General features: G+C 39.7%; 3 protein-coding genes across 7 annotated transcripts in view; 1 reads left to right on the plus strand and 2 right to left on the minus strand.

Annotated features, from left to right (window-relative positions):
• Positions 1-536: 536 nt before the first annotated feature.
• Positions 537-10885, plus strand: gltpd2b (glycolipid transfer protein domain containing 2b). The gene is made up of 4 exons (XM_044140120.1): positions 537-1193; positions 3998-4056; positions 4213-4409; positions 4746-10885. The coding sequence occupies exons 1-4, from the start codon at positions 1124-1126 to the stop codon at positions 5356-5358; spliced, it is 939 nt and encodes a 312-aa protein (XP_043996055.1). The 5' UTR covers positions 537-1123; the 3' UTR covers positions 5359-10885.
• atp1b2b (ATPase Na+/K+ transporting subunit beta 2b) lies at positions 6855-19763 on the minus strand. Its single transcript, XM_044140121.1, has 7 exons — positions 19361-19763; positions 13947-14075; positions 13746-13853; positions 13326-13531; positions 13025-13084; positions 11181-11276; positions 6855-11082 (listed from the first exon to the last, which is right to left on the minus strand). Exons 1-7 carry the CDS (start codon positions 19449-19451, stop codon positions 10915-10917), a joined length of 858 nt encoding a protein of 285 aa, XP_043996056.1. The 5' UTR covers positions 19452-19763; the 3' UTR covers positions 6855-10914.
• A 2341-nt stretch (positions 19764-22104) lies between these two features.
• The window catches only part of LOC122844302 (neuronal tyrosine-phosphorylated phosphoinositide-3-kinase adapter 1), a 32882-nt gene continuing 28675 nt past the window's right edge, over positions 22105-26311 (minus strand). For all 5 annotated transcript variants that reach the window (XM_044139594.1, XM_044139593.1, XM_044139591.1 and 2 more), the window contains 3 exons: positions 25859-26101; positions 24915-25021; positions 22105-24345 (listed from right to left, as the gene is read on the minus strand). In XM_044139594.1, coding sequence (XP_043995529.1) covers positions 23914-24345; positions 24915-25021; positions 25859-26101 — 782 coding nt within the window. In that variant the 3' untranslated portion in view covers positions 22105-23913. The remainder of the gene's footprint in view (positions 24346-24914; positions 25022-25858; positions 26102-26311) is intronic.

Consider the following 26311-nt stretch of genomic DNA (forward strand, 5'->3'; position numbering starts at 1 on the left):
TTATCAGATAGTGCCTATTTCAGATCAGATCATCCACTGGCTCAACTGAATGAAAGGCCTGTGTCCAGCGGCCCCCACTCCAACAGTCTCATGATGAATGGCCCTCCTTTCACTTTTTTTTTTTTTTCCTGCTCCTTTCCAGAAAAATGCCATTGTTAAGCCCTTCTTCATGAGAGGACACGTGCTGCAGCTTGAGTGTGGAGTTCAATGTCTGTTTAGCTCCCTTTGGACGGCACTGACTGAACCATCGGAGGCAATAATCAGGCAATTTATGAGCCACATTAGTCAGTTTACAAACATGACTTATAAATCTTAGACTTTAGCTAAAGAAAATTACATTGTGGTACAAAGGTCAAACTTTAATTTAAAACAAATTTAAGATAAGTGTGTTTTGTGGAGTTTTATTTTTCACCTTTGAACAGTTTTATGCCCTTTTTTAACCTACGCTGACATGACCTTAATACATAGTTTAACTATTCATCTTGTATTTACATAAACTAAGAGGCTTTGGAGCTTTGCTTGTGTGTGTTAGGGTCATTGTGGCCCTCCCTGTGGCGTGTGTAAATTAGTTTTGATGTGACCAGGGAGAAAAAGGAGCGTAGGAGAGGGAGGAAGGGGAAGAGAGCGAAGTGGTGGGAGGAGAAGTGAAGGAGCAAGCATTTCTCTGCTCACCAGGAATATAGAGCATACGGAGAAGATGTATCCGGAAGAGAGAGGTCACTGTCGGATAAGCTGAGTTGGCTGTACTTTATCAGCTACAGGCTGCTCCCGGCTGATCTCTGGACTCTCAGATTGAGCAACTCACCAGGAGACTGGCAGCTGAATAATGATAAAAAAAAGGGAAAACAACACAAGGGAAAACAGCAGCTTAAAAAAAGCAGGAATAACTAACGGGAACATGCATACAGGTTTTGGAAATGCAGTGACTGAGAAATGTTTTCTTTTGAAGTTTTGAGGAAGAGCATGATAGGTTTGAGAGGACAAGGGGGGGGTCAGAGGATGGGGTCCGGTGACAGCCAGTGAAAGGGCCCAAGTCCTCATGTGAAACACGGAGGAATTAAAAGGTAAAGGGCAGAGAAAAAGCAACAGAGGCGAACTGGCGGGCTGCAGATTGAACGTCAGGATGGGTGTGAAGCGCAAGGCGGCTGCTGCTATCTTGGTCCTGCTGCTGTGTCTTGGATCCCTGTGGCTGCGTGAGTATTTCTCTGAGTGTGCAGCGCTAGTCAGCTACGATTAGTTTCATTTCCTCCGCTCTGTTTGGAATGCATTTGGCTCAGACACGGTGCTCTGGTCACATTTCATGAATATGGATCAGTAAGATATCATGTACCTTTAAACTTAATTCAGAGGTGTTTGACTTTCACAAACTGTCAGATTTCTAACTTACAGAAGAAATTTTCCTTTTACCACTATGAAAGGTTTCTTTTATATTAGAAACCTTCTTAAGAGGTTTCTAGTATAAAATAAAATAACAACCAGATAACAAATGTGTGATGTAATAATTCCAGGAAGGTCAAAACTGAGACCATGTGATATCTGCTCCAGTTCGGCTTGAGAGCTGATCCTGGTTTTTAGATGGAGCGGAAAGCAGCCACCTCTGCACTTTCATCTTAACCCAAATAAGAAAGTTCTTCGGTCCAAAAATGACCTAAAAATGTTTCTTTTTTTATTTACTTAGAAAGGTTATCATGTCTTATGAGAGCACTTGTTTCACTTCAACTGAATCATACTGATAACTGTGCTTGGAGAGATAAGACTCAAAATTTTTATAGCAGACCAACTGCACATATATAAGTAATATATGTACTATTATATAATATCTTAATTTCAATATTCAAGTCACATCAGCTGAGCTCACTGGGTTAAATCTAGAGTACGATATAAAAATATTCAGAACCTTTAAACCATTTCTTAGTTCACATTTGAATATCTATTGCAAATAACATCTACAACTTGTAGCATTTTGCTTGTGACATTTTAGAGAACAGCTTCTTTGAATACTTTGTATAATCTGGGGAAAACTTTTAACCTTCTTTTGCAGCAACAGTAACATTTATGTGAGGCCTATTGTCTTTCCACCCTACTGGAACTTGTGGAGGGTTTCGATAAGAGTGAAGCGCTCCTCCCTTTTCAGGGTTTCAGATGTCTTTGTTAACATCCAAATACTGAGCCAGAAACGCTGGTTCCCATACTCCCTGTGAGAAACTCTGTGATAACCCAGGTAGAGACGGCAGTGACTCTCTGTCTGATTGAAACAGGTCAAGCTGAACAGAATTTGATTCTTGCAAGAATTTAAAAAGTTCTGTTTGAGTGAAAATCACAGATTTCTGTTTGTCATAACTGGAAACTCCTTTTTTTTCATTTTAATTTATTCAATTATCAAGTGTTTAAGTCAAAACCTTTTAGAAAAACTATTTGATGCAACTGCAGATGCATGTCTTTTGAACTATGTCTTTATTACTTTTGTATAAGTATTGACAAAAAGTTTTTCTCTATTCTGCTTTGGTCATTGGATGGAGAGTCGACAGGCATAATTTTTTAAGTCTTTCCACAGATTCTCAATAGAATTCAAACACATAAATATCTGGCTTTATATTTAACTGCTACCACAGTCTCAAGTCGTGTGCAGCCTCCAAAGCCAGGAATGCTTTGATTTACTTCTATCCACCAACGCAGCTACAATTCGACTCTAACCAACTTTCCTGGTGAAGAAAAGCATCCTGTCAACATGATGCTTCATGGCGATGTGTTCAGGGTCACTGGAAGCGTTTCCTTACCCCCATTTACACAGTTTTGCACATTATCCAAAGATGTAAATGCTTGTCTGACTTGACCAGAGAATCTTCACGTCTTTGCTCTGTCCCCTACACTGATTGTGACAAATTGAAAGTAGGACTTATTTTGGCTTTGCTCTTGCCAATCTTCCTCAAAGTGTGGATTGGCGAGTAACAACTAATATTTGTACAACTGACAGATTTTTCTACCTCAGCTGTTTTGACACAGTGCACAGTGGCGCAGTTGGTAGAGCTGTTGCCCTGCAGCAAGAAGGTCCTGGGTTCGATTCCTGGTCTGGGATCTTTCTGCATGGAGTTTGCATGTTCTCCCTGTGCATGGTGGGTTCTTTCCGGGTTCTCCGGCTTCCTCCTACAGTCCAAAAACATGACTGTCAGGTTAATTGGTCTCTCTAAATTCTCCCTAGGTGTGAGTGTGTGTGTGCATGGTTGTGTGTCCTGTCTGTCTCTGTGACAGACTGGCGACCTGCCCAGGGTGACCCCGCCTCTCGCCCAGAACGTTAGCTGGAGATTGACACCAGCAGCCCTCCTGACCCCACTAGGGGACAAGGGTGTTAGAGGTGTTAGAAAATGGATGGACAGATGGACACGCCACAATGTCCTCTGACATCACAACCATGCTACACTTTGGTCTATCATATAAAATCCCAAGCTCTGGGACAAAATAATTAAAATGTTTACGAGTCTTTGATGCATTGGCAATGTGTATGTGATTAGAAAGCTCATTTTTGCACACTGTTTGGTAAATCCTTGTCTAACTTTAAATCATCAGAAATGTTTGAAAGCTTAATGTTTCTTCCTTAATCTGTTTCCTGGTAATAGGATTACCGATCGGCAAAACTGTAGCACATGAGAACAAAAGTAGGCTAACCTCAAGTAATTGAAGGCAATTAGAGATATTACTACAGCAGCAGGATTTAATAAATTAAAGCACTGATCATTGATCAGCTCTTCACCCCCTAAGCCCACTCTAGACTCTCTTTTTGTTGATCTTGCCTGTAGCATGCACCTTTTTTTTTTGATGAACTAATCCTTAAAATAATAATAATAAAATTATCAAAACAAAAGCAGCTATTGTGAGCTGCTGAATTTAGAGAAAGATTTCAAGGCTTCTTCAAACATTGACAAAAAGCTACACCATCACAATTGTCAATTTTGAAGAAATCACTGCCGATATTGTATGACATGTTCATGTTTTTCTACAGAGGGAGGTTTGGACTATCACTGGGATTCCTGTTTAAAAGGTTACAATCAGGTTAACAAGGTAAAATTACACAAAGGCTGTGCAGAAATGACTCAACTGCTAACCAAAACTGGGTTTGTGTTGGGAAGCACACTAGCAGTGAATCAATGAATCACATGAGCTTTTTCTTTCTTTGTCCCCTGTTGATTAACCCCTGACCTCACCACACGCCCCCAGCCCCCACTGCAGAATCACCCTCACCAGCTGTCCAACAGCAGCGAGGCAGACGAGACGCAGGGCCCGCCTGTTCTCGCTCCGTGCCCCGGCCAGAAGTTCCAGGTGTCAGCGTTGGTCTCCCACCTGCTGGCTGCTCAGGCTTACACCTCGGATGTGCTGCTGCAGCCATATCTGTCCAGCTGGGACGAGCTTGTAAAGTAAGAGCATCAATTAAAGCGTTATCACAGACACAGATAAATTAGCTTGAAAAGTACTCGTATCCCTTGAAATTTTCACAGTTTGCCATGTTACAACCTCAAACTTCAGTCTATTTTAATGGGATTTTCTGATAACTTACATCATTCCACCTTTTAATTTAATTTTTAACAATTTTAGACCAGACATAACTGTGCAACTGTTTTGTCTGTCTTTTAACTAAAATACTAATAAAAAATGCTTAGAAATGTCTGTTTTTCAGGGACATAAAGCAATAACTAGATAACATCAACAAGGCACTGGAAGAGGATTATTTCTGTTCTTTGTCTCTGTCCCAGGTTCATGGAGTCTCTTGGCCCTATGGTTAGTTTAATATCACAGGAGATAGAGACCAAGACTGCTATAATCCGCCAACTGGCCCTGCTTTCTGAGAAGAGCCCAGAAGCAGAGTTCGTCCCAGACATGCACTCAGGAGATGCTGCAAACTCACAAACTGTGGTGAAAAAGTTTGCTGGGGATTCGCAGGGGGCCTACCACTCCGTGCGCTCAATGGTTTGGACCGAGCTGAATCGAGGCATAGTTGATTTCCACCACCAGACAGACTCGGGATGCCGGACCCTTCTGCGACTCCATCGAGCTCTGCTCTGGTTGAAACTCTTCCTGCAGAAGCTGGCAGAGACACCGACGGCCGGACGGCTCAGGAGTCCCTCCGATCTGTGTCGGGAGGCGTACCAGAACACCCTCTCTCACCACCACACTTGGTTTGTCCGGCGGGCGGCTGAGTTGGCCTTCATCGCCCTGCCGGAGCGAGGATTTTTCTTCAGGCTGGTGTGTGTGCAGAACCAGGAGGAGCTGAGCGTGGTGTTAACCAGAGTAGTCAATGCCATTGGAGAAATCTATGACAGGACACAGAAAGTACTGGACGAAAATGGCATGCTGGACTTACCTTGACGATGTGCATCATTCTTTTTGTCTTCGGAATCGCCATTAAACTTTCAATTTCAATCAAGAAAGAAGTAAACCTTTCAAAACCAGCTGAGCAGACTATTACTGAAGTAAAAAAAAATGAACAGTCTGAGCTTATCGTCGAATTCCCTTAGAGATAATTCGATGAAACAGATGACATACGGAGGCACCGACTCATTTAATCGGGTGAAAACGTCATTATAAAAGCATCTGCGTAACACATTTCCCAAAGGAAGCAGTGTTTTGTGATTGAATCAGATTAATGGCTCTTGTTTTTGTATTTTCCTCTGCCTGTTGTGGCACTTTTCTATGGATTAGATAATAACTGCCTGATTAAGTGTGAAGAATTTCATGCTCATTGATTTTGTACGCAGATGCCAACAAATTACCACAGCACCAGTCTCCCATGATGACAGGTCTCTTGTGAAACAATATGTGCTGAACAGGGGAGGACATGCTGCATTTTAAAGTAAGTGTGCCAACATGACAGACAATAAGAACATTTTCTGTCATATTTAGAAAAATTAAGATTTATTTAGACAAGAAAAAAAGCACTTGGCAGTTTTCTTAAAAATATGCTGCAAGAAGACAAAATATGCAACTGTATATATTAATCCAGGTCTGGATGAGTGTGGAAAAAAAATTATTCCTTCATTCATTCCTTTCTTCTTTCTTGTATGTTTTTTTTTTTTTTTTTTTTCCCTTTCAGGTTAGAAGGGGTTACAATGTGTTAAATGTAGGAACATTGTCATCAGAGTCTGGAAAAGTTTGAAATTTTTACCTCGACATGCTGATCACCGTTGTAATGTGATCATTCATCCAGCAGAGGCTCCTGCACGCTACTCTGGACAAATCTTTCTATTCCAACACTTTCTATTCTATTACATCCTACTATTTCAAAACCCTATAATGCTTCATAATCCTGGCCACCTGCCTTTCCTTGCATTACTTTCTTTCTAAGGAGGAGAGAAAAGAAAGGAGGGATAAAGATATAGCTTGAAACCGTGTAAGAGAGCTGAAGCCATTCTTTATAACAGCTTTTACATAAAAAATGTGTTAGCTGTTTTTATTATGATCCTATATCAGATTATGTCTAAGTTTACTCAGTTTTCTGTTAAAAAAATACAAAGAGTGAATTTTGACTTTCACTATAATAGCTTAGTTTAAAAAGTGTAACCCCCCCTACAACCACTCATTCTATTTCATAGCATCAAAAGGCGAAAACAAAACTCCTACTATTTAAGATTATCTCCAAATTTCAGGGGATGGTTTTGAATACTTTAAAGGGGGGTTCTGTTAAATTATAGGCAGTCCATATCTTATCTGCAGTATACTGTCCGCTTGCTGTCTTTAGCTTAGCATAGATCCGGATTGGTTGGAGCAACAAGCGGAAGCTAACGGCTAGCTAGTCCAATAGCAGCCAAGGCCAAAGCAAACTCGTAACTTCTTAAAACAACTGTAATCTTAGAAATGTCCCAGTTTTATTGTTTTGTTTTGTTTAAGGCCGCTTTATAAACATTTAAACTGTTGCTATGTTTGAATTGGATAGTTATTTACAGAAAACTTGATATTTCTTTACAGTAGAAAAGGAGGTAAGAGTCGGTGCATCACTAATAATCTTCCTGTAGGAAACAAACATATATTAAGAAAGATACATGTGGGGCATTGTGGATAGTTATTGGCTGATTTAAAAGTAAAGCTGAATATTTTAGGTTTAGGTAAACTTCTGCTTCCTACCTTTATTTCCTTTCAAAGCAAACATCAATTTCTGTGTAAATAATGCCTAATGTAAACATGAGGTCTGAATTAAGGTACAACTTCTGTGATGTTTTTGGTTCTGATCACTCTGAGACTTGGTGTTACACTCAGTGTCCAGTGTAAACTAATCTGAAATTAAACTAAATGAATAGTTGGACTAGTTAGCAATTTGACTGTCACATGAAAAATTATGAACTACTTCTTTAAAACAACTCAATCTAAAAAATGACAGCAGTTTATGCAAACACCTTTTGAAACTTTATACTTGTCACATGTGTGTGGATTTGCTGTGGTCCACTGGTATTATTTTGAGTGAGATTACAGAATATATTTACAAAAAGACACATTTGACACTTCCTGACTCCTTCTTTTTCTCTTGAAAGTATAATATATTGTTACAATATCACAATCATCAGATAATGCCACAAAATAATCCAAACACTTCAGTAAACATGAAGCTATGATGCAAGAAGCAAAACCAAGTCTGAGTTCCCTTAAATGACATTTATTAATTTTTTTGTCTTGACTTAAACATGAGCAAAAATAGACATAAGGTAAAAGCCAAAAATATGATCCAGTATAATTTTTTTTTTCATAAATGTATATTTTAGGACAATTCTTTGAACCACAGTCATATCAACAGTGCAACTTTAAGAAGGTAGGTGTGGGTAATGATATTTCTCGTATTTATTCACTATTTGAATCATGAATTTCTCTTCACACTGTGCAGCGTTGCAGTTTCTGAAAGTGCTTTGGGGGTTAAAGTCCTGTTAGAACTTTGCAAGCTTTAAAAGCTATTTCTTGACAATATTAATTAAACAGAAGAAGACAGACTCAAACGATGGTAAAAACATTAAACCATAATGCAAGTCTAAACAAATTTCTGGCATCTTGCCTTTTTGTTGAACTATATTACAAAACCTCTTCACGTAGCTTTCTTTACACAATACAGTTCAAACCTTACATTCTCGTCTCGTTACAGCAAAAATACTTGTTCATTCACGAAGCATTTTATTATTCACTTTTTATATATATTGGCTGCATATGCGCACAAACGTGGTCCTTCTTTCCCTCCTGCTCTTGAATGTACCGAATGTTGCCTTTCCTCTAAACAATCACACATTTGCACAGGAGATAAATATATATTGCTCTTTGATAACATCTCCAAATTAGCACAGGAAAAAATAAAGGGATAAATTGAGATAGCAGGAAAGAACATTCTGTGTAACTGGAGGACCAAGATGTCTGTCCACCAGGAGGCACTGTTTTGCTGCAGGGAAACGTTTTCCACTTGTGCGCGAGTCTATCATTGTATGACAAGAGGCCTTTATGATTCTGTGGGTGAGATTTTTGCTCAGACCAGCAAATGAGCATCTATCCGAACTGCAAAAATAGATGGTGTGTAAATTGTCATTAATATCTTTGGCAGAAGGAGTAATGTTCAAGTATGAATGATAAGAAAAAAGAGTGAAATCGACAGATGAAATCAAACATTTGAGTAGATGGATTGGAGTATTGACTGGATGTGGGTTTGAAAGTATGGAAAAGCTAGAATAAGAGCGTAGTTTTAAAGCCGTGAACTGGGCATTTGATGCTCGGTGCATGAACGGTAAAATAGGGTAAAGAAGTTCAGCGTGCCTGCTTTGGATTAGTTGACCAGATTAAGAGATTACAATGAAATTAAGTAAGAGCTGAAAGCAGGCCAGAAGAAGAGTACATCTGAATCCGTCAGTGAAGTCCCAAAAAGCTAAAAGAGAAGAGCATGTTAAAGCACATCTTTTTGAATTAGGATCTTAGATAAAAATTAGATGATTAATGGTCCCATGTAGGCCTCTAAGATCAGATAAAAGGTTCTGTTTGGACCTCTGTGAGATTCAGCAGCACAGAGATCAAAATTATAGACAAGCGGAGTCAGAATCATATGGTCACCAAGTCTCCGTAGCAACATCTCCTTTTCTAAGGGTCGACAATTGTTTAGGGTGCTGTAGATGGCTGGACAACAATACAGTTGAGTTTTTACAGATTTGTCAGAATAATAATTCGTCTTTTAGGTAGGTTTGTGGGACGGAACAGCACAGTGGATGTGCACCAAAACTCAGGCATGATAAATGACTTTTAATGGAGGTGATACTGGTTAGATATTCATCATGACGATTTTTCTCTCGTACAGCAGAGAATAAAACAAGCACAACAACACAAACTAATAAATCAACATGTGGTCACTCTACATCTAAAAACTTATTGAGTATTTTCTCACAGAAGCTCGTGAGGATGTAAGCAAGTCATGTGAATGTTCAAGATCAATATCCTGAATAGTGATGATGAGTGTGGAAAAAGTAGCATGGAACAAAAAAAAACAAAACAAGCTGTCTACACCCTCCTCCTCCTCCTCCAAAAACTGCAAGTGCTTTTATTAAATCAACTCAGCTTCACAAAAGAAGAAATAAAAAGCACACTTCCAGTGCAAAACAATAAAAAAATTGACAAAGACATCTATTCATGGTATTAAGGAAATAGATGCAAAACACTCAACAACAACAAAAGAGAGACAGAAAGCTAAATATTTAGGTTTGAATAAATAAATTACACCAGACATATAGCTTTGGATTCATCTTTAAAACGAAACTGTACAGTGAGAGGAAATGAAGAAATGCTAAAAACTGAATAAATGCTGGAAACAAATAAAATCCATCTCAGTGAGTTGGCTAGAAAAAAAACTTTAATAAGCTAATTCTGATTATCTATTGGACAAGTCTATAACCTTAAAAAAGTGTTTTCCAGAGATTTGTTGTTTCATAATTAACAGTGTTAAAACCACACCAGATGTTGTTCCTGTTTGTTTTGTTAGCAGCTGCTCTGAGTTCAAAGTTTAAATATCCAGTGTGAAATATCTATAACAGGAGCCATCTGATGAATGGATGTATGCTTAATGAATATTGCACATTGCATGCAACTTCCCGACCTACAATTAGAAATGGGATCTGTAAATGAAATGCACACACTCATACACAACAAAACATCCAATCAAGCATTTTTTATTTTTTTATTTTTTGGAGATATGCTTCCAAAAACACACACACTCAGAGTGCATGAGGGTTAAAGCTTGTATTGTGGTCCCTCCTGGTGGTCAGTTACTTAACCTGTCCTTAGTTGACTAGAATGGAGCGGTGGGAAACAATGTGCCTTCAAAGCACACTTAAGACAGCACACACATGCAAATGGCTTCATCTCTGCCTCCGTCTATTCAGAAAAATGCGGGTTTGTTGGAGTACTCTTTTAAGTGCAACAGAACAGACAGACCGATATAAGGTTATGATGCCGTATAAATACTGTAGATATACACCTTTGTATTGTAGCCTGTGTATATTCGGATATATAGTAGGAATATTCTCGAAGGAGGCAGCAGGAGGTGAACAGCAACACTGTAAACGTGGTAAGGTTGCTTGCAGATTTCGAAAACACATCCTGTTTTATATCTCCTAGTTTATCATGCAGTATAAATAGAGGTCACCTCAAACTAATTTACAGAAAATCGCTTGTCTGAACGCTCACCGGCAGAAACAAGGACAGCATTACCACCCTCTCGTGCTCAGTTTACCCTGTCGCACAATCCCCTTTCCCCCTAAGAAAAAAAAATAAAAAATAGAAAGAAAACTGGAGCAGGGTGCAATCGAATCACATGAAGGATGTGAATACTGCGGGTTTATTTTTCTGTGTATGTGCAGTGGTGCAGAAGATGGGGGGAGGGAGGAAAGGGGAGAAAAGTTTTCAGTTGGGGTCAGGCTAGTTTTGGGAGTTGATCCTCAGCTTGAAAGACACTCTACCAGCAAACTTGTCTCTTTCAGTTCCAGTGGGAATGTTGCTGGCGTGGATCTTGCACTCGATGTTGACGTCTTGATTGACGGTGATGTTAAGGAACTTGACAGCGACCAAAGGCTGAGAGTAGTTCACCTGCAATACCAGGCCAAAGGCAAACCTTCTAAAAATGCAGACAAATCTCAAAACATTTCAGAATTTAGACTGTCCATAGATTAAAAGTATTCTCCTACCTGAGCTTTCTTGCCATAGTAAGGGTAGTACATTAGATCAAAAGTGCCATTTGAAGGGAAGTAAATCATCTCTCCGATTTTGTCAGAGTCATCTCTCTAAGAGGGAGAAACAGCTCTATCAGTTATAAAAATACTTAAGTTATCATCTTCTTTATTCTGAACTGTGTTTAAAGCACATACCAACTACCTACTTCAGGTCTATTTATTATGAAATTGTAAACTACAGTTTTCTAAATTCTTTACAAATAGCCTTTCAAAAAATGTGCCATGCATTTGCATTTAACTCTGCCGAATCAAGATGTTGTACCTTTTGTGGCAATTAAGGTTAAGGTTTGTTTTTTTGTTTTTTTTGCCAGCTTCACTTTCCAACAGATTGAAATATTTGAATTTTTTGTTTCAAATTCAAATTTAAAAAATAGTCTCTTAATCCCAATGTGAAATTAAATGTTGGGTTTTTTTCCCTCCAGGGGTCTTTTTGTGGGCTCTAGTGTCCCTTATATGACAGCAGGCTGACAGGAAAGGGGGAGGTCATGCGGCAAATGTCGTCGAGTCCGGGAATCGAGCCTGCGACGGCCTCGTCGAGGACTGAGGGCCTGCGGGCGTGGGTTGCGCTATCCCCTACGCCACCGCAGGATGCCCCAATTAAATGTTGTTTTAACTCATATTATCCAAGGTTCTTCAACAAGTTGCTGTGGGCAGGAAGGATTTCCAGTAGAATATTTTATTTCTTCTAAAAAAAAAAAGAGGGTATGGATGTTGTGTCTGTAGGTCTGCAACAATTGAACTGATGACATCACATGAATCGTTGGAAACAGCTTAGTGTATAATGTAAGTGGTCCCCAAAAATAACAGTGGCGAAATGAAGAGTTTGATATCTGTGCTTCAGAGGCGACACGTCACAGTAACATGTCCTGGATGACACCATCTGTTGGTGCAGTGAACTTTTTCCATGCGGGCCAAAAGTTTAGTCTCTACCTGACGAGAGCCTCTTTTTCCTTGTGACAACTTTTCTTGCCAATTTTCCATGAAACTAGATTTGTTTAATGAATGGCTGTTAGATTCTCCCAGATGAGCTGTTACCATTGGCCTCTTAGCTGCTTTTCCAGTTAGTCTCCTATTTTTGTAGATTTTGCTTGTGCCACATTTTTACAGTTTTAGTAGATAGATTGAAGAGTGATATGTGAGATGTTGAAAGCTTGGAAAATTGACATCACTTTGCTTCAAACGTTTTCACCAGCCTGTCTGCTGTGTTCCCTGGTGATGCTTTTTGTTCTCTAATGTTCTCTAAGAAACCTCTGCGGCATTCACAGAACTGCATTTGGGCACCACTAATGGCAACCGGACTGGATTTTGTTTAAGTGTTTCAGAGTAAAGGGGGTGATTACACATGCATGTCACACTGTTCAGATTTTTTATTTGTAAAGATTTTCAAAACTATGTATTATTCTCCTTCCACATCACAGCTATGCAATAGGACAAAATGTAGAAAAAGCTGGCGAGGTATGTATATTTTTTTAAAAGTACTGTAGTTAATCTCTACTTTCTAACCCACTTCTACGCATCAACATTTCACAATTTGCAACTTGTCTGTTGCTCTTACCCATTCATCTTTGCCAACTCTGTATTTCTGAGAGGGAATAGTTTTATGGAGTATAATAGGAGCATAAAATGACACCAGGAAATTTACAAATTAACACAAATATTGCTGAAACATTGCAAAAATGAGGAGGAAAACATAGGAGATAGCAGAAGACAGGCATACTGCAAATGAGAGGAGCTATGAATGGGCTCGACTCCAATTTGTCATGGTAATCCTTTCATTGTGAAGGACAAAAAGGGATTACCTTTGCGCCACAGGTGACAGACGGAGCCTGTCCGTCCTTTCCTGGCATCAATCCAATCACCTGGCATGGCAGAAAAGAAAGTAATGCAATTCATATTTTATTGTCAAACCACAGGGAAAACAAAAACGATCTTTCACATTGTGTTATGAAGCACAATGGATGAGTGCCACTGTACTCTTAACCCAGACTTTTCTCCTTTGCAGGGTATTTTCTTTCTCCCAGTCTGCTTTTTTTATGTTTCCTCAATGTCTCCTAGCAACAGCATCCATTTCCCTTCCCTTCTTTTTCCTGTCTTTCATACCCGATTCAGCTTGATGATGATGCACGGCTTGCCATGCTGGTATCCATAGTAACGGTCGTGGAGTCCAGAGCAATCTTCCAGAATGGTTCGGTTGAACTGACAGGAGCGCTTGGGGTTGTTCTTCACATCGCCGCTGTCCTCCTGCAGGAAGTACTGGTCCGGAGTGCACTCGTGGTTCTTCTGGGCCTGGATGGTGTCGTTGTAAGCTGCAGGAGGTAAAAGGAGGGGAGGGGGAGAAGAGCATAAGGATGAGGGTTACTCGGTTTGTGAAGCCTCATGACTCAACTGAAACTCTGCCACAAGGCAGCCTCCCACTCACTGATGGTAAAGGAATGATCCAGTATTAGAAAAGCGCAATTGGATAATCCACAGCTGTAAGTCAACTGAGTCGGACCAGCAGAGGACGGGAGTCGGACTTACGTGACAGGAACTTGTCCAGGGCCTGAGCGTACATATCCCAGCTCTCGGTGTTCTGGATGGTGTAAACTATCTCGAAGGTTTCGTCCTGACGGGGTCTAATCACTAAACCTGTGAGAGACAAAGCGGCAGCAGGACGGTCATGACGACTCACACAAGAGTGGGTTCTGCATCCATGCTGTTTGAACTTGCACTATCTGGCACCTGGTGTGGAAAGGCGGTCCTGCCAAGTGGGTTTGTGGTCATCCAGGGTCTGCAGCATGATGTACATGGTGAGAGCAAACAGGCCCCCCAGGAAGAGGTAGAAAAGTATGTAGAACAGAATGATGAGACCTGAAAAAACAGAAAGAAAATATTGTTTCATTATATACAAGCTATTTTCCATCAATGAGTGAGAAAAAAACCCTTGCTCTCAGCAAGAGTTTCTCTGTTAAATCTAAACCCTAAAGCAATAAATATATGATTTATATGATATACTTTAAAAGATTTTGTAGCTTCGACGTGAAGCCTGTGCATTAACTCTTAATTTTTACCCATAAAAATGATACAGACAAGTTCCCTCACTTCTTGTACTAAAAACTGCTTATGCATAAATCATTACTATACAGTTTTTAAGTTTTTTATACTTTATTCATTTTAAGCAGAACATTTGGGTCTTTCTGCTCCTCTTATGTTTTGCTTTCCTTCCATCTAGTTTGGCATTTTATGTGACCTGATGACCATATCCATAATTTTAATGCCATGTAGTCAGTCTGGGTCTCAACATGGTTAAATGACCAAAGCTAGGATTTCAGATTGTTTAGGTTATGGTGTAACCCAAACACAAGCATTTATAATTATTTTTTTAACTTGCTAAAACCATTGTGAGACGCTTTCAATTATTACTATAATGAAAAGCTTAACACTAAAGCAAAGAAAATACAACACTGCAGTTACAGAAAAGAAAAGAAAAAAAAATCAACACTGAAACACATTTTATTTTATCTTTGTTATGATAGGATTATCACCTGCTTTTTGTTTGTAGTATCCACTTCATTATATTCTGCATAATAGGATTTGAAGGATTTTGCTCTCCTCTCATTGGGTCAGGAAAATTTTAGCCATACTAGGAAATGTACGTTTAAAACATTTATTGTCAATTAGGAAAAGTAGATATCAGAGAGAGAATGTTGAACTTTTGAATTAATGGAATAGGAAGTGCTTTTATTTTGCAAAGCAGGAAGTGTCCTGGTAATGTCATAGATCAACAGTGGGAGAATGTTGAAGGTTAAGTTTAAAATACTTTAGTTTGTATGTTCTGAGCAGAAGACAAAGAAAAGCTATTTATATAAGCCCCTAACATCACATGGTTTACATACTGAGGAAAATATGACTGCATACTTAGATCCACAGTTTAATTTACTTTCAGTCTTTAGAGCAAAAGTCTAACTCAAAAAAATAAAAACAAAAAAAGAGTTTCCCTGATTTGTGTCGTTCAATTTGATAGTTTTAAAAATCTCTTTCTAAGTCTTTTCCTGTCCTTGCAGTGACCCAGGCAGCAGAAATAGCATTTTCTGTGACGCATTAACACCTGAGGCCAACACTGGGAAGCAGCTGAGCGCCCTGACCCTGTGCTTCAGCTGGAAGCCCCCAGCGAAGCCCTCCGTCAGCAGCGGCGTGGCGTCTGCCTCCCTGCACAAAGCAACACTGCCAGTAATCCATAGCAAAATGTCAAGGGGAAGCTGATCCAAGGGAGGGCAATTACCGAAGAGTTCCTTAATGATTCAAAGCCCATGTGGGCGTGCTTTTCGTCCAGTTGTTTCCAGAAATATTCAGCTCATTGCTACGTTTGATCAAAGCAAAATCGCAGACGACTTGTTTGTCGAAGAAGACGATATTAGCCGACGAGTCAGTGAGCAGAATAAGAGACATTTGGACCAATAGGTGACAGAGCAAAGTGCTGAAACATTTTCCTTTGTCTCCCCAGGGGCAGGTTGTGCTGACTACGTGACACCACCCAGGGGAGACTGGACGTGCACAATGGCACACACAAACAAACACACAGGCGTCCCTCACTAACGTAAAGAGGGTGTTAGGTTCGCAACGCGTCCTCTGAGTACGCACTGATGACAGACAGTCAAACATCTCTCTTTCAGCCATTTGCAAACAGCAAATGAATGCAGTCTGTGCCCAACTCATGCTGGGTAATTGCACTGTAACTTGATATAAAACTGTCTTCTGATTCAAAAGGCCAAAGGAAAGACATTAGAAAATTCAATCAGGGATTATTGGTTTTCATGTTGTCGAATCTCACAATCAGAGCGTAAAAAAATTCACCTTTCTGACGTTGCAGTAAGAGTTCTATCATTTTTTAAAAATTATTTCAGAAATGGGGTGAAAACCAAATTGTTCTTGTTTTAAGCCCAGGCTCAAGCCTGTTTCATCATCAGCTGGTGGACCTTCGTAAAGACTGTTTTCATTTCTCCTCAGCCCTGCACACAAAGCGAAACATGCAGAAGCCTGTTTCATGTTTCATCCTGAAAGGAGGCTTTGATCCAATGTTCTGAAGCAGCGTTACCCAGCTTCATGAGCCGACACAAGATGAGGAACCAATTCAACAACAACACGTTCAATGAACTTATTTTGAACTAAGCAAAAATAAAGAGTATGCTTTCTACCAACTGTTTACGATCACGCAACTAAGACTACAATAGAATATATACAATTTTGCAATCATAATGGTGTGACTTTATTCCCAGTGTAGTTCTGTGAAATGTCAAGTGAAGCCAGCCTATAATAACTCACAACGGAAATAGACTAATTACCAAGTCTTAGAGAGCACAGATTAAAAAGGCCATCAGACCTTGGAGCAACGGGAACAAACTGAGCTGGATTAAGTTTGCTCTGTGGGAGACAGAGCCGGCCCAAGGCACATGCAAACTTAGCAGCTCCTGGCAGCATCCAGACCACCAGGGGCAGCCTGGGACCAATCACTGAAGGAGCCTACTTTTTTGCTTCGTAGTTTTATAAATGAATAAAAATAATTTTAAAAATTTGCATCTGAAATTCTATTAAATGTGTATTTCAGACTCAAAATATACTAGCTGTCACAATATGGAAGAAAAAGTTATCAAAATCATGAGTTAGTCTTGCGAGTTTCGTCAGTTTGCCTGCATGTGTCTGTGCTGCAGTCCTTCCTGATACATAAGAGCAAATTAATCAATGAATAAATTATGATTCCCAACAAAAGAAGGCAGTGGTGACCGACTCCCTACTCTGCTCTGGTCGTATCAAGTCAAAAGTGCCATGAACATGCTGTTGAAAAAATATTCATTTAGTTGGCAATTTTGATGAAATTGGAAAAATATGCTTGAAAAAACAAATGTACGTGCTATTTTTCCATATAATATATCAAACCCATGACTATATAATCAAATGTGGAAAGGAGCAGATGAAACTTGAACTCATATGTTCAAACAATTTATCTATATTTATATCTAACAAACACGCTAGAAATACATATTTTCCACATCTATTTGAATTATCATGCATATAAACATGTAGTTGACATATTATTTATTTATTGGGCGGTGGCACGTTTGGTTTTGGACATGAGATATATAAATATACCTTCCATAACCTGTGTGTAAGTAATAGGATATATAAACGCCTGGGAAATAAAGAGATTTTGGAGTCAAAAGATCAAAAATTAAAATTGTTCTTTAAAGTCCTTTGCTTTGCCAGAACATCCTGAATTGATACCTTCTTCATCAACCAATGAAGTCATTAGATTAGGATTAAATCTCTCTGCTGAACTACGCAGTTCGGGAGGGGCCGGGTTGAGGGTGATACAAATAGCATTTGGTCCTCAGCTTTGCCCAGATTAAAATGCCCCCGGTGTCATTAGAACACAGCCATATGTGTCCTGCCGTTTCATGAATCTTTAAAATAGTTGCAAGGTCTCTGTATGCTGGGATGCTTTTGGAAGGTTTTAGGGGCGATAAAGGGGACTGGGGGAGGGGTGTTGGGGCAACATTCATAATCTCATGTTAGCCGACTAAAAAGCGAAAGCCAGAGAATTTCAGGGATTTTTATCTTGTTGTTTGTAGGCTCTGGGCAGAGGGGGCGGTGCATGCAACACTGGCTTACAATACAAGAGCAAAAACTGACATATGCATGTATGAATAAATGTCTCTATAGCTCAGTCACAGTTTCCTACATGCTTGTTACCATTTGCACATCATTGCATATCAGTTTATTTGACTTGATGGTTAAATATTTTTAATAGGTTATAGAGAATTTTTGTTATTGCTTTTGTAATTATTAATATAATCTGCAGATGAAACATGTCAGTCAATGGAAGACGCCATGTTTTCATTTGCTGTGGGACTGAACCTGTTTGGTCAAATTGATTCTTGTTAGACATGAGAGATTATGAAATTTTATCAAACCAAAAATAACTCCTCCTGGAATTTGTTGGAGTTAAATCCCCCCAAAATCTTCTGCAGCAAATTATGAACAAACAAAATAGAAAATATTTCACTTACTGCTTTCATTTTATACCAAAGAAAAAAAATCATGCATATATGTGTATTTTTCCGGATGTTGAATTATTTTATTTTATTTTTTTTAGCAATTACAGAGACAAGTCTTTATAAAGATGCATAAATATATTGTATAAGTTAGTTGAACTGAAAATAAGTTTGATATTACACCATATTTCATTGATTTCAGTTGTGAAGCCCCATTTGGACCAACTTCCTCTAATGAAATATGACACAAATCAAAGCAAATAACTCCAAGTGACTTCCTGAGTTTGTAGATGTTTGCTTAGAGGAAACTGCAATTAAAATATATATTTCTATTTTTAAAATCATTTATAGATTACCAAAAGCAGCAATGAAACATCTGTGAATATGTACAAACTAACAAATGACCCACAACAGAAGGCTCCATTTTGGAAAAAAGTCAAGTTAGAAATCAAAACGAGCAGTTTTGAACCTCATGTTCATAAATAAAACTAGACATATAAGACTTCCTGACAGGGGGCAGCAAGTTCATAGGAGGGGCCATTGCCCCGACGTTGGCAGCGCCCATGTCTTTATGGCATTAAATTAAGTTGAGGAAGAAGTCAGAAAAAACACAAATCACGTTTCATCATGTTGTACCCACACCTGACGAAGATACATGTAAGAAAAGGAGTTTCAATTCCTAGAAAAAGGGCTTATCTGCAGCAGGGCTCAAAGTAAGGCAATGACAAAGTGGAGTTGCTTTAATCTGGACAAATCACATGCAAAAAGGGAGGACAAAGCATGACTTCACCCGTACGAGCCAGGAAAAGCTCTGTCCTACATCCCTAATAGCCCGCCATGAGGGGAATAATCTGCCGGCTTCTGCGAGAGCTGTGCCGCAGTCAGATTTCAGCACCACGGCATTTGGACAGCGACTGTCCTCTCTTTGCCTGAACACACGCACGAATAAACTTCTGCAAAGATGCAATCCTAACGCTGTCACGCATATTTTTGTGAAATTTAAAAGCACTCCGTGTCGCCTGAGGGGTACACTCCATAAGGACGACCTGTTACAGAGCCGGGGGAGCTTGTTTGCTGCATTGCTGTAAGCTGGACGGACTTACTCACCCCAGCTGCTCGCCGTTCTGCCCAGAAACTCCCTGGTCCTCGGGTTCCACAGAAACTCTTTCCATTCGCTTTTTTCTCCATCTTTTGCCATCTTGTCCTAAATTTATTGGTGTTTTTCTCGCCTGTAGAAGTTGCGATAAAATTGTTCTACAGGAAAGGTTGCAACTACTGCTCCGACACCGGTAAGAAAAATAAAGATATATATATATATATGTAAGAATATATAAGAAAAAACAAAAACAAAGAAGTGATGGACCCGAACGCCCAGTGCAAAACAGATGGTTAGAAATGAAAGTGAAAAACTGTACAGTGGCCTGTCTGATGAGAGAGCAGCAGGACAGACCTAATAATAAGTGCCCTCCCCCCAAGCTCTAGTCTGCATGCCGCAGAGTTTTGATGAGTGGTGCAGAAATGTAGTGATACTGCGGTAAAGCACTCCCTCCGCCTCTCTCTACGCTTCACACACACACATCCGCACGCACGCACACCCGCGCGCGCACACACAAATACCGAGTCTTTTCCTCCCGCCCTCCTTCTGCAGGCTTAGCCAATCATCTGTTCTCCATCCTCTTTCCTCGCTGTCCTGAGTCATGAGAGACAAGCCTAAAAGCAAATTGCGTGGCCAGCCGGGGTTTTTTTTTTATTATTGGATCCGAAGCGAGAAGCATCACGTATCCGCACGACAATCAACAAATAACGTCCCACAGGGACCCATAAAGGATCTACTTTAAAATACTCAATCAGAGTCTACTAGTTTAGTTAAATTAGATAATCATTAACACATGGTTACAAATTAAATATAGAGTATTAAATGAGATTAAATAAGTGAAGTTGTGTTTTTACAGTACATGACAGTGACTTATGTACAACTTTTCAAGCCCTGTTGCGTGATGGAACTTAAGACATTATGTCAAACAAAACAGAAAGAACAAAAACTATGTCAAGTTAAAACTTCTATCACCCGATTGGACCATTGAATGTGGTGCTTGGCGCAGACCCGCAAAGGGTGAGATGAGGAGTGAAGATAGCGCCCTCATTTGGAAATAGTACGTACTGCAGGAGTGCGGAAGGAACACGGTGTCCCGCTCCTCCCCTTTGCTGCAGCTGCTGCAGTGTAATGCATGCTGCATAAAAACACTTTCCAAGAGCCGGTCCAAAGTTTTCACGGGACCTCAAGTTGATTCGGGGGGTTCCCAACTACAATCAGGCCTCACAGCTCAACCAAAATTCAGTTTTGTAATAATTATCAAACTTGTAGGTTATTATCATGACACAGCAGGAAAGTAACCAACACCAGTAACTCAATAACCAAAAAACACGTACTGCTTGAATCAGATTTACTCTACATGATTTATGGGCATACAAGAAAAGTAAATAAAAAACACTTTTTTCTTGTTTGTCCTTAAAGAAATTCTGCTCTGGCATAAGAATTAGAAATTAGAAACCCAACAGAATACACCTGTTTCTGTTTCTTGTTTCTATAAAAATTGATACAAACAAATCTTGGTGGAGTCGGTTCTTTAGCAAAAACAAAAATATTTCATATAGACATTAAAGTCTGCAATCTGAGTGCACTGATTCACTTGTATCATTTTCAATATCAAGCATAGCAAGAATTTTTTTTTCATGATCTGAAACCTGATTTGTGACAAATATAGAGCACAAAATGTGTCAAGATTCCTTTGAAAATAAAGAGACAGACCTTTAAATTAAGCTAAATCTGAAGCTGCAATAAAAAGTTCCGATTCCCGAGCTGCAAAGTAGAGCGACAGTTTGTATGTAGAGTTTACACTAAACAAAACAAACTTTATTTCCCATTAAACTGACATGCAAAATATGGAGTAGATTAATATTTATTATTATTGCTTCAAGCATCCCCAGATCAAACTCTATCACCAGTGAAGTCTAAGAAAGACCCTACAATTCAAGAAACATGGATCCAGTTTAAAACTCTGAAATGACCGGACATACTGGGCGAAAGAAAATGCTCAGTGGCCCTTATTTCATTTTTATAGGAATTTGCGTTTATCTGTGGGATGAATGGACTAGGATCTGCCGTGACGTCACAAATCAAAGACGAGGGCATTCTCTCCTTCTTACGCATTTCTCACTTTTCCCATCCAGTGTTGAAAACATCACATCAAATTCCAAACTGTTCTTGACTTTTCAAGAACGTGTGTAGGATCCATCGAATTTCCCAGGTATTCATTCATCCATCCACGCTTATCCATGCAGGGTCACTGGGTGCATACAGGAACAGGGACCACTTTTGTTTGTAGTGTAAAGTTCATTATATAAAATTTATTTCCAATGACAATATCAATGCAAATATAGCACTACAGTGATTTCCAAGGTACACCGTATCTTACCATATCAATAGAGTATATGGCACTCGTATAATGGCCACAGTTTCAGAAGACACACAAAACCAACAGCCTCTGTAAACTATTCTGGAAAAATGGTAGCCTGTACCTCGGGTATCGCATCAGTCCGTGACAATAAGGTGATTACTTGGTATTTAAAATCAAACTGGGCACAATAGGAAGTATCATTTGGAGCATTTCAGTGTAAGGAATCTCTGCATGCATTGCACTTGCCCATTTCCTCCAACGTGGCCTGTATTTTTTATTTTTATTTTTTATGAAAATGGACTCAAAAGGCTTAGAAAAAGAAAGAAATAAACAAGAAAAAGAAAACGTCCAACATGAGCAGATGGACATAGACAAAAGGAAAAGGCCAAAGAGTGAGTCTTAAACATTTTAAATAGGTCTTTTTTCACTGGATGTACTGCACTGTACAGTTTGGTACTATAACTATTATTTAAAAAATAAAATAAAATAAAAAACATCAACCAAGAGACATTCAAGCGCCTTAATACTATTACAGGAGAGCTGACTCTTCAAGGTACAAACTTCATTCCACGTGGCTTTCTGGAAACAATAAGATGTAACAATAAGCATCATATTAATAATGTTTATCATGGCAACACTATGTAGTCCATTGAACAACACGGGTATTGAAATAGCAGCAAAGTATTAAAAATGTTAAGACCAAAAAGCTGTTAAAATCTGTACATAAATAAAAGTGAATGTAGAAAAAGGGGATCGAATAAATAACAGAGCTTAAAGGGAACCTTGCATAAAATCATATAAAGAACTGTTTGTTTTTGTTTTTTTCTCCAGAGGGCTCATTGTTTGTAAATCGAACAATAAGTAATGCATGGGCTGTCTGCATCAGGTACTTAATTCTCTTAGTAAAAAGAAAAAACAAAAACAGAAACAAAAAAACAAACAAACAAGTGAACAAAGTTATGTTTATACAGTCTATGCTACATAATATGTATTGATTACAAGTATGAAAATGGAGATAATTGCTACATTTTCAATACACTTGTACATGTCTATTTACAGTACATCAGGGTTCTGAATTTCTCCTCTAAGCAATGCTTTGTGCAGATTGTTCCAGCATTCGGGTTGAGGTGATCGATGCTCACAGTCTCATCAGCTGCACCGTGTTGCGCAGTCTTTGAGCTGATGGGTGTCAGTGCTCGGTGGAACGGACGCTAATGTGGAACGGACGCTAATGTGCAACTGCGTAAAAAGCATGAGCGATGACTGGAGTTTTGTGTACCGCTGATCTGTATCTGACTATACTCGGCTGGACCAACCCAGCCCCAGACTCATCCTACGCAGTAGATTCATCTTTTTCCTGTGACCACACAGGACCATATATAAGATCTGTCGGACAGGATCCTTGTTTTCTCTCTGTCTTTTTTTTTTTTTTTGTCTTACGGTTACAGCACTGCATGTCTATTGGTGACATGCAGAGTATGACACAGTAAATATGACTTCTTCAAGTCTCAGATATGTATGTTAGGCTAGCTGACACAAGATTTATTTATTTTTTTTAAATATGTTGCTCAAGAGTTTTGTTTTTTTTTCAGAGCGTATTGCTGTAAAATTGCAGAAAGGTTGAGAAAGTAAATAGATTTACATTACAAATATGCAAACGGACACTGTAGGTAGCTTTTACTTCTCTGTGATGATTATTTGCATCCACAATGACAATCTATTGATACCAAGACATCTCATATACATTCACGATTTTCAAGAAACACTTCGATATCTTATCTACGAGTCTCGTCTGCTCTCCTCTGCAGAGTAGTTTCGATGCTTTGTTGAAGAAAGTACATGATTCCCTTGTGTCTCAAGTAGTCAGGAGGATATTTGGCAACACCAATCTAGGAAAACAACCCCACTCTGTATTAGCAATAATAAGTAGTGTTTAGTGGCAAAAAATAACTTGTTGGCAATCAGAACACATCAGTGCAGTACGTAGTACAGAGAAAATACAAATCAGCCGGGTAAGAAATGAACTTAGTCTGATTGTAATAACTACATTTCTTCACCTCTTTTTGTAGTCAAAGTTCAACTAACCAGTCCCTATTACAATAATAGCAAAGTTTGCATTTAATATGCATTTTGTCTTCCTTAAGTAGTTTCTCTCCCCAGACCGTTTGAAAGATGATATTATGTAATCCGCTTCTCCTGGGGTCAGATAGCCGTGTCCCACACGACGGCCTGCGGCCTCTGACAGGGTGGTGTGCCAGTCTTACGAGGCTCAGGTGTCCGTCTCCAGCTAGGGAGGATGGGCATGCTGTCCTGCTTGCACAGGCTTTTGTCGGGTCGTCTGTGTGCCTTAATCTCCTTGCACAGGCAGCGCTTACGCTCGATGACTTCAAGCAGCTTGCCGTCCCTCTGCGTCTGCGACGTAGACGACATGGTGCCCCCGCCAGCGGGAGGCTGTCCCTGTGCCAGCTGGGCAAGCTGCTGGAACTGCAACTGTAGGTGGTGCTGTTGCTGAAGCTGCTGGAGCTGCTGCTGGAGCTGCAGCTGCTGCTGGTGGAGCTGAAGCTGCTGCTGCTGCCGGGACACGCTGGGGCCGCTGGGGCTGCAAGGAGCCTGAGCCGGGGCCACACCATGCAGCTGCATGTGAAGCAGAAGGCATTGATGTTCATCAGCACATGACTTTCTATAGTTTTAATGTCATCACAGTGCATTAATAAATAGACAGAATCTTTGCACGTGTTTAAAAAAAGGTTCACTTCCCACAGACAGCCACCAGGATGTGCTGTGGCTGCATGTTTAACAGTTTGACGCTCAAACGCATGCAGATAGTCTCTGCAGCACAGTCAAACTGCGTCAGCACTTGCAATAGAGCCAGAAACTGGGCAAAAATGTGATGCTAGGAGACTGCAGTTCACACTCCTCATACAGCTGAGTGTGTTTTCACATCCGCATTGTATTCCTTCCTGACTGCTTCCACTTTTTTTTCTGTTGTCACATCTACCCTTTTTTTTCCCTTCACAGACAAACCAGACCCTTATTCTGCTCAGTGGGCATAACTACGAGCTATAAATAGATCTGGAGGAGCAGTGTCTCCAGCAGAAGGGGGAAGTCGTAATGAGAGCAATATTAATGTTGACTTCAAAATAAACTGTGTTTGAAATTTACTAGTGTCTGCAGCTGTAGGGCCAGATGTGATAGATATTCACCTGATTTAGGGCTTCTCGTACTGGTAGACTGCTCTGTCTGTGGACATCTCCTCCACCCACCTGTCTGACTCCAGCAGCAGAGGAGGAGCGGCCCAGCCGCCCCACTTCTGCAAGAAAACAGACGTTGCAGTGCACCCCAACTTATCAGGATATTAGAAGGAAACCACAGAGCCCTCCTTATGTGTTATATTTCTTTTGCTACTTGTACATTATTTATTTTTTAACCCAACCAAAAGATTTAACCATGAATGTTTAACCAAAAATAGAACATAAACACTTTTACATTTGAAGCGTTCAAAATAAATCAATTAATTATGAAATGATAAGAAATGAAAATACACTTGTGTGATTAATAAATACATTTCCCACAATGTTAGGTGATTAATGTCCCACACAAAGTCCAACAGTAGATTTTAAATAACTGGGATGATCTTTCTAAGCATGTTTTACGCAACACCTGAAACAGGAGAGAATAACTACTGTACAGCGTCGTTCAAAAGTATTCATACCCCTGGCATTGTTACAACATTTGAATGCATTCATTTATGATTTCATGATATCAACTAGGATTTGTCAACCAGATGAAAAACAATAGATGCTTTTCATAACTTTTTATCAGTAAATATTTGAAGAGTGTGCCACAGATTAGAATTAAATTATCTTCACTCTGACACTCTTAAGATGTTGTTTGAAAAAGGAAAGAATGCAGCACAATTGCAATCCTTTGTTTAAGTGTGGCAGGACGAAAGGCAGTTGTTGAAAGAAAGCAATGAGGTTTTTTTAAGACTGCCCCAAAAAATATGCAGATATTAGATCCTCTAATTTGATCTAGTCATTTTCAAGGGGATGCTAATACGATTGCAAGTCACTGCTCATCTATTACAGGGGATTCCTTCTGAACAAAATACTATAACTAGAAGATAGACAATATTAGATGTGCTTACCTCCGTTACGACAGGCAGGGAAGGTCTGGCAGGGAAGAGGAAGTCCCCCTCTGGGCAGCGCTCTGAATCCCGAGCTGCTGTCCCCACCAGCTAAAGACTCGCAGTGACCCAGAGCCCTGCTGGTGGCGCCACCAAAGTGAACTGGGATGCCGGACTGGCCGCCTCGAGAGCCTAAACCGAGATCCTCCTTGTCCATCCTCAACAGTGCATCAGCACTGCCATTCCAGGCCCGCCCTTCATCCTCTGAATCAGGGAAAGGAGCATAAGTAAATGAAAATGAAAGACATGTAGAATCACCGTATTCCTCTTCTTTCTTTTCCAGTAACTTAGAGTGGTTGTACAAAAGGTACTGATAAAGGTTATAAGCAGATAATATGCTGTAGAAGGTAATTGTTGTTTTGTCTTAATTTAGACTAAAACTAGATTAACACAAACTGTCCCTGTAACAGTTTG

Source organism: Gambusia affinis, linkage group LG15 (genome assembly GCF_019740435.1).
Source record: "Gambusia affinis linkage group LG15, SWU_Gaff_1.0, whole genome shotgun sequence".
In the NCBI taxonomy this organism is placed as follows: Eukaryota; Metazoa; Chordata; class Actinopteri; order Cyprinodontiformes; family Poeciliidae; genus Gambusia; species Gambusia affinis.

Bases quoted from the DNA above. Each gene is read 5' to 3' on its own strand.
- atp1b2b (XM_044140121.1), bottom strand. From the start codon at position 19,451: ATGGCAAAAGATGGAGAAAAAAGCGAATGGAAAGAGTTTCTGTGGAAC. The intron at 13,532-13,745 runs GTAAGTCCGACT...TACCTCCTGCAG, and splicing joins CCTGGACAAGTTCCTGTCAC to CTTACAACGACACCATCCAG. The intron at 13,085-13,325 runs GTATGAAAGACA...CTGCCATGCCAG, and splicing joins TCATCATCAAGCTGAATCGG to GTGATTGGATTGATGCCAGG.
- gltpd2b (XM_044140120.1), top strand. From the start codon at position 1,124: ATGGGTGTGAAGCGCAAGGCGGCTGCTGCTATCTTGGTCCTGCTGCTG. The intron at 4,057-4,212 runs GTAAAATTACAC...ACACGCCCCCAG, and splicing joins GTTACAATCAGGTTAACAAG to CCCCCACTGCAGAATCACCC. The intron at 4,410-4,745 runs GTAAGAGCATCA...TCTCTGTCCCAG, and splicing joins AGCTGGGACGAGCTTGTAAA to GTTCATGGAGTCTCTTGGCC.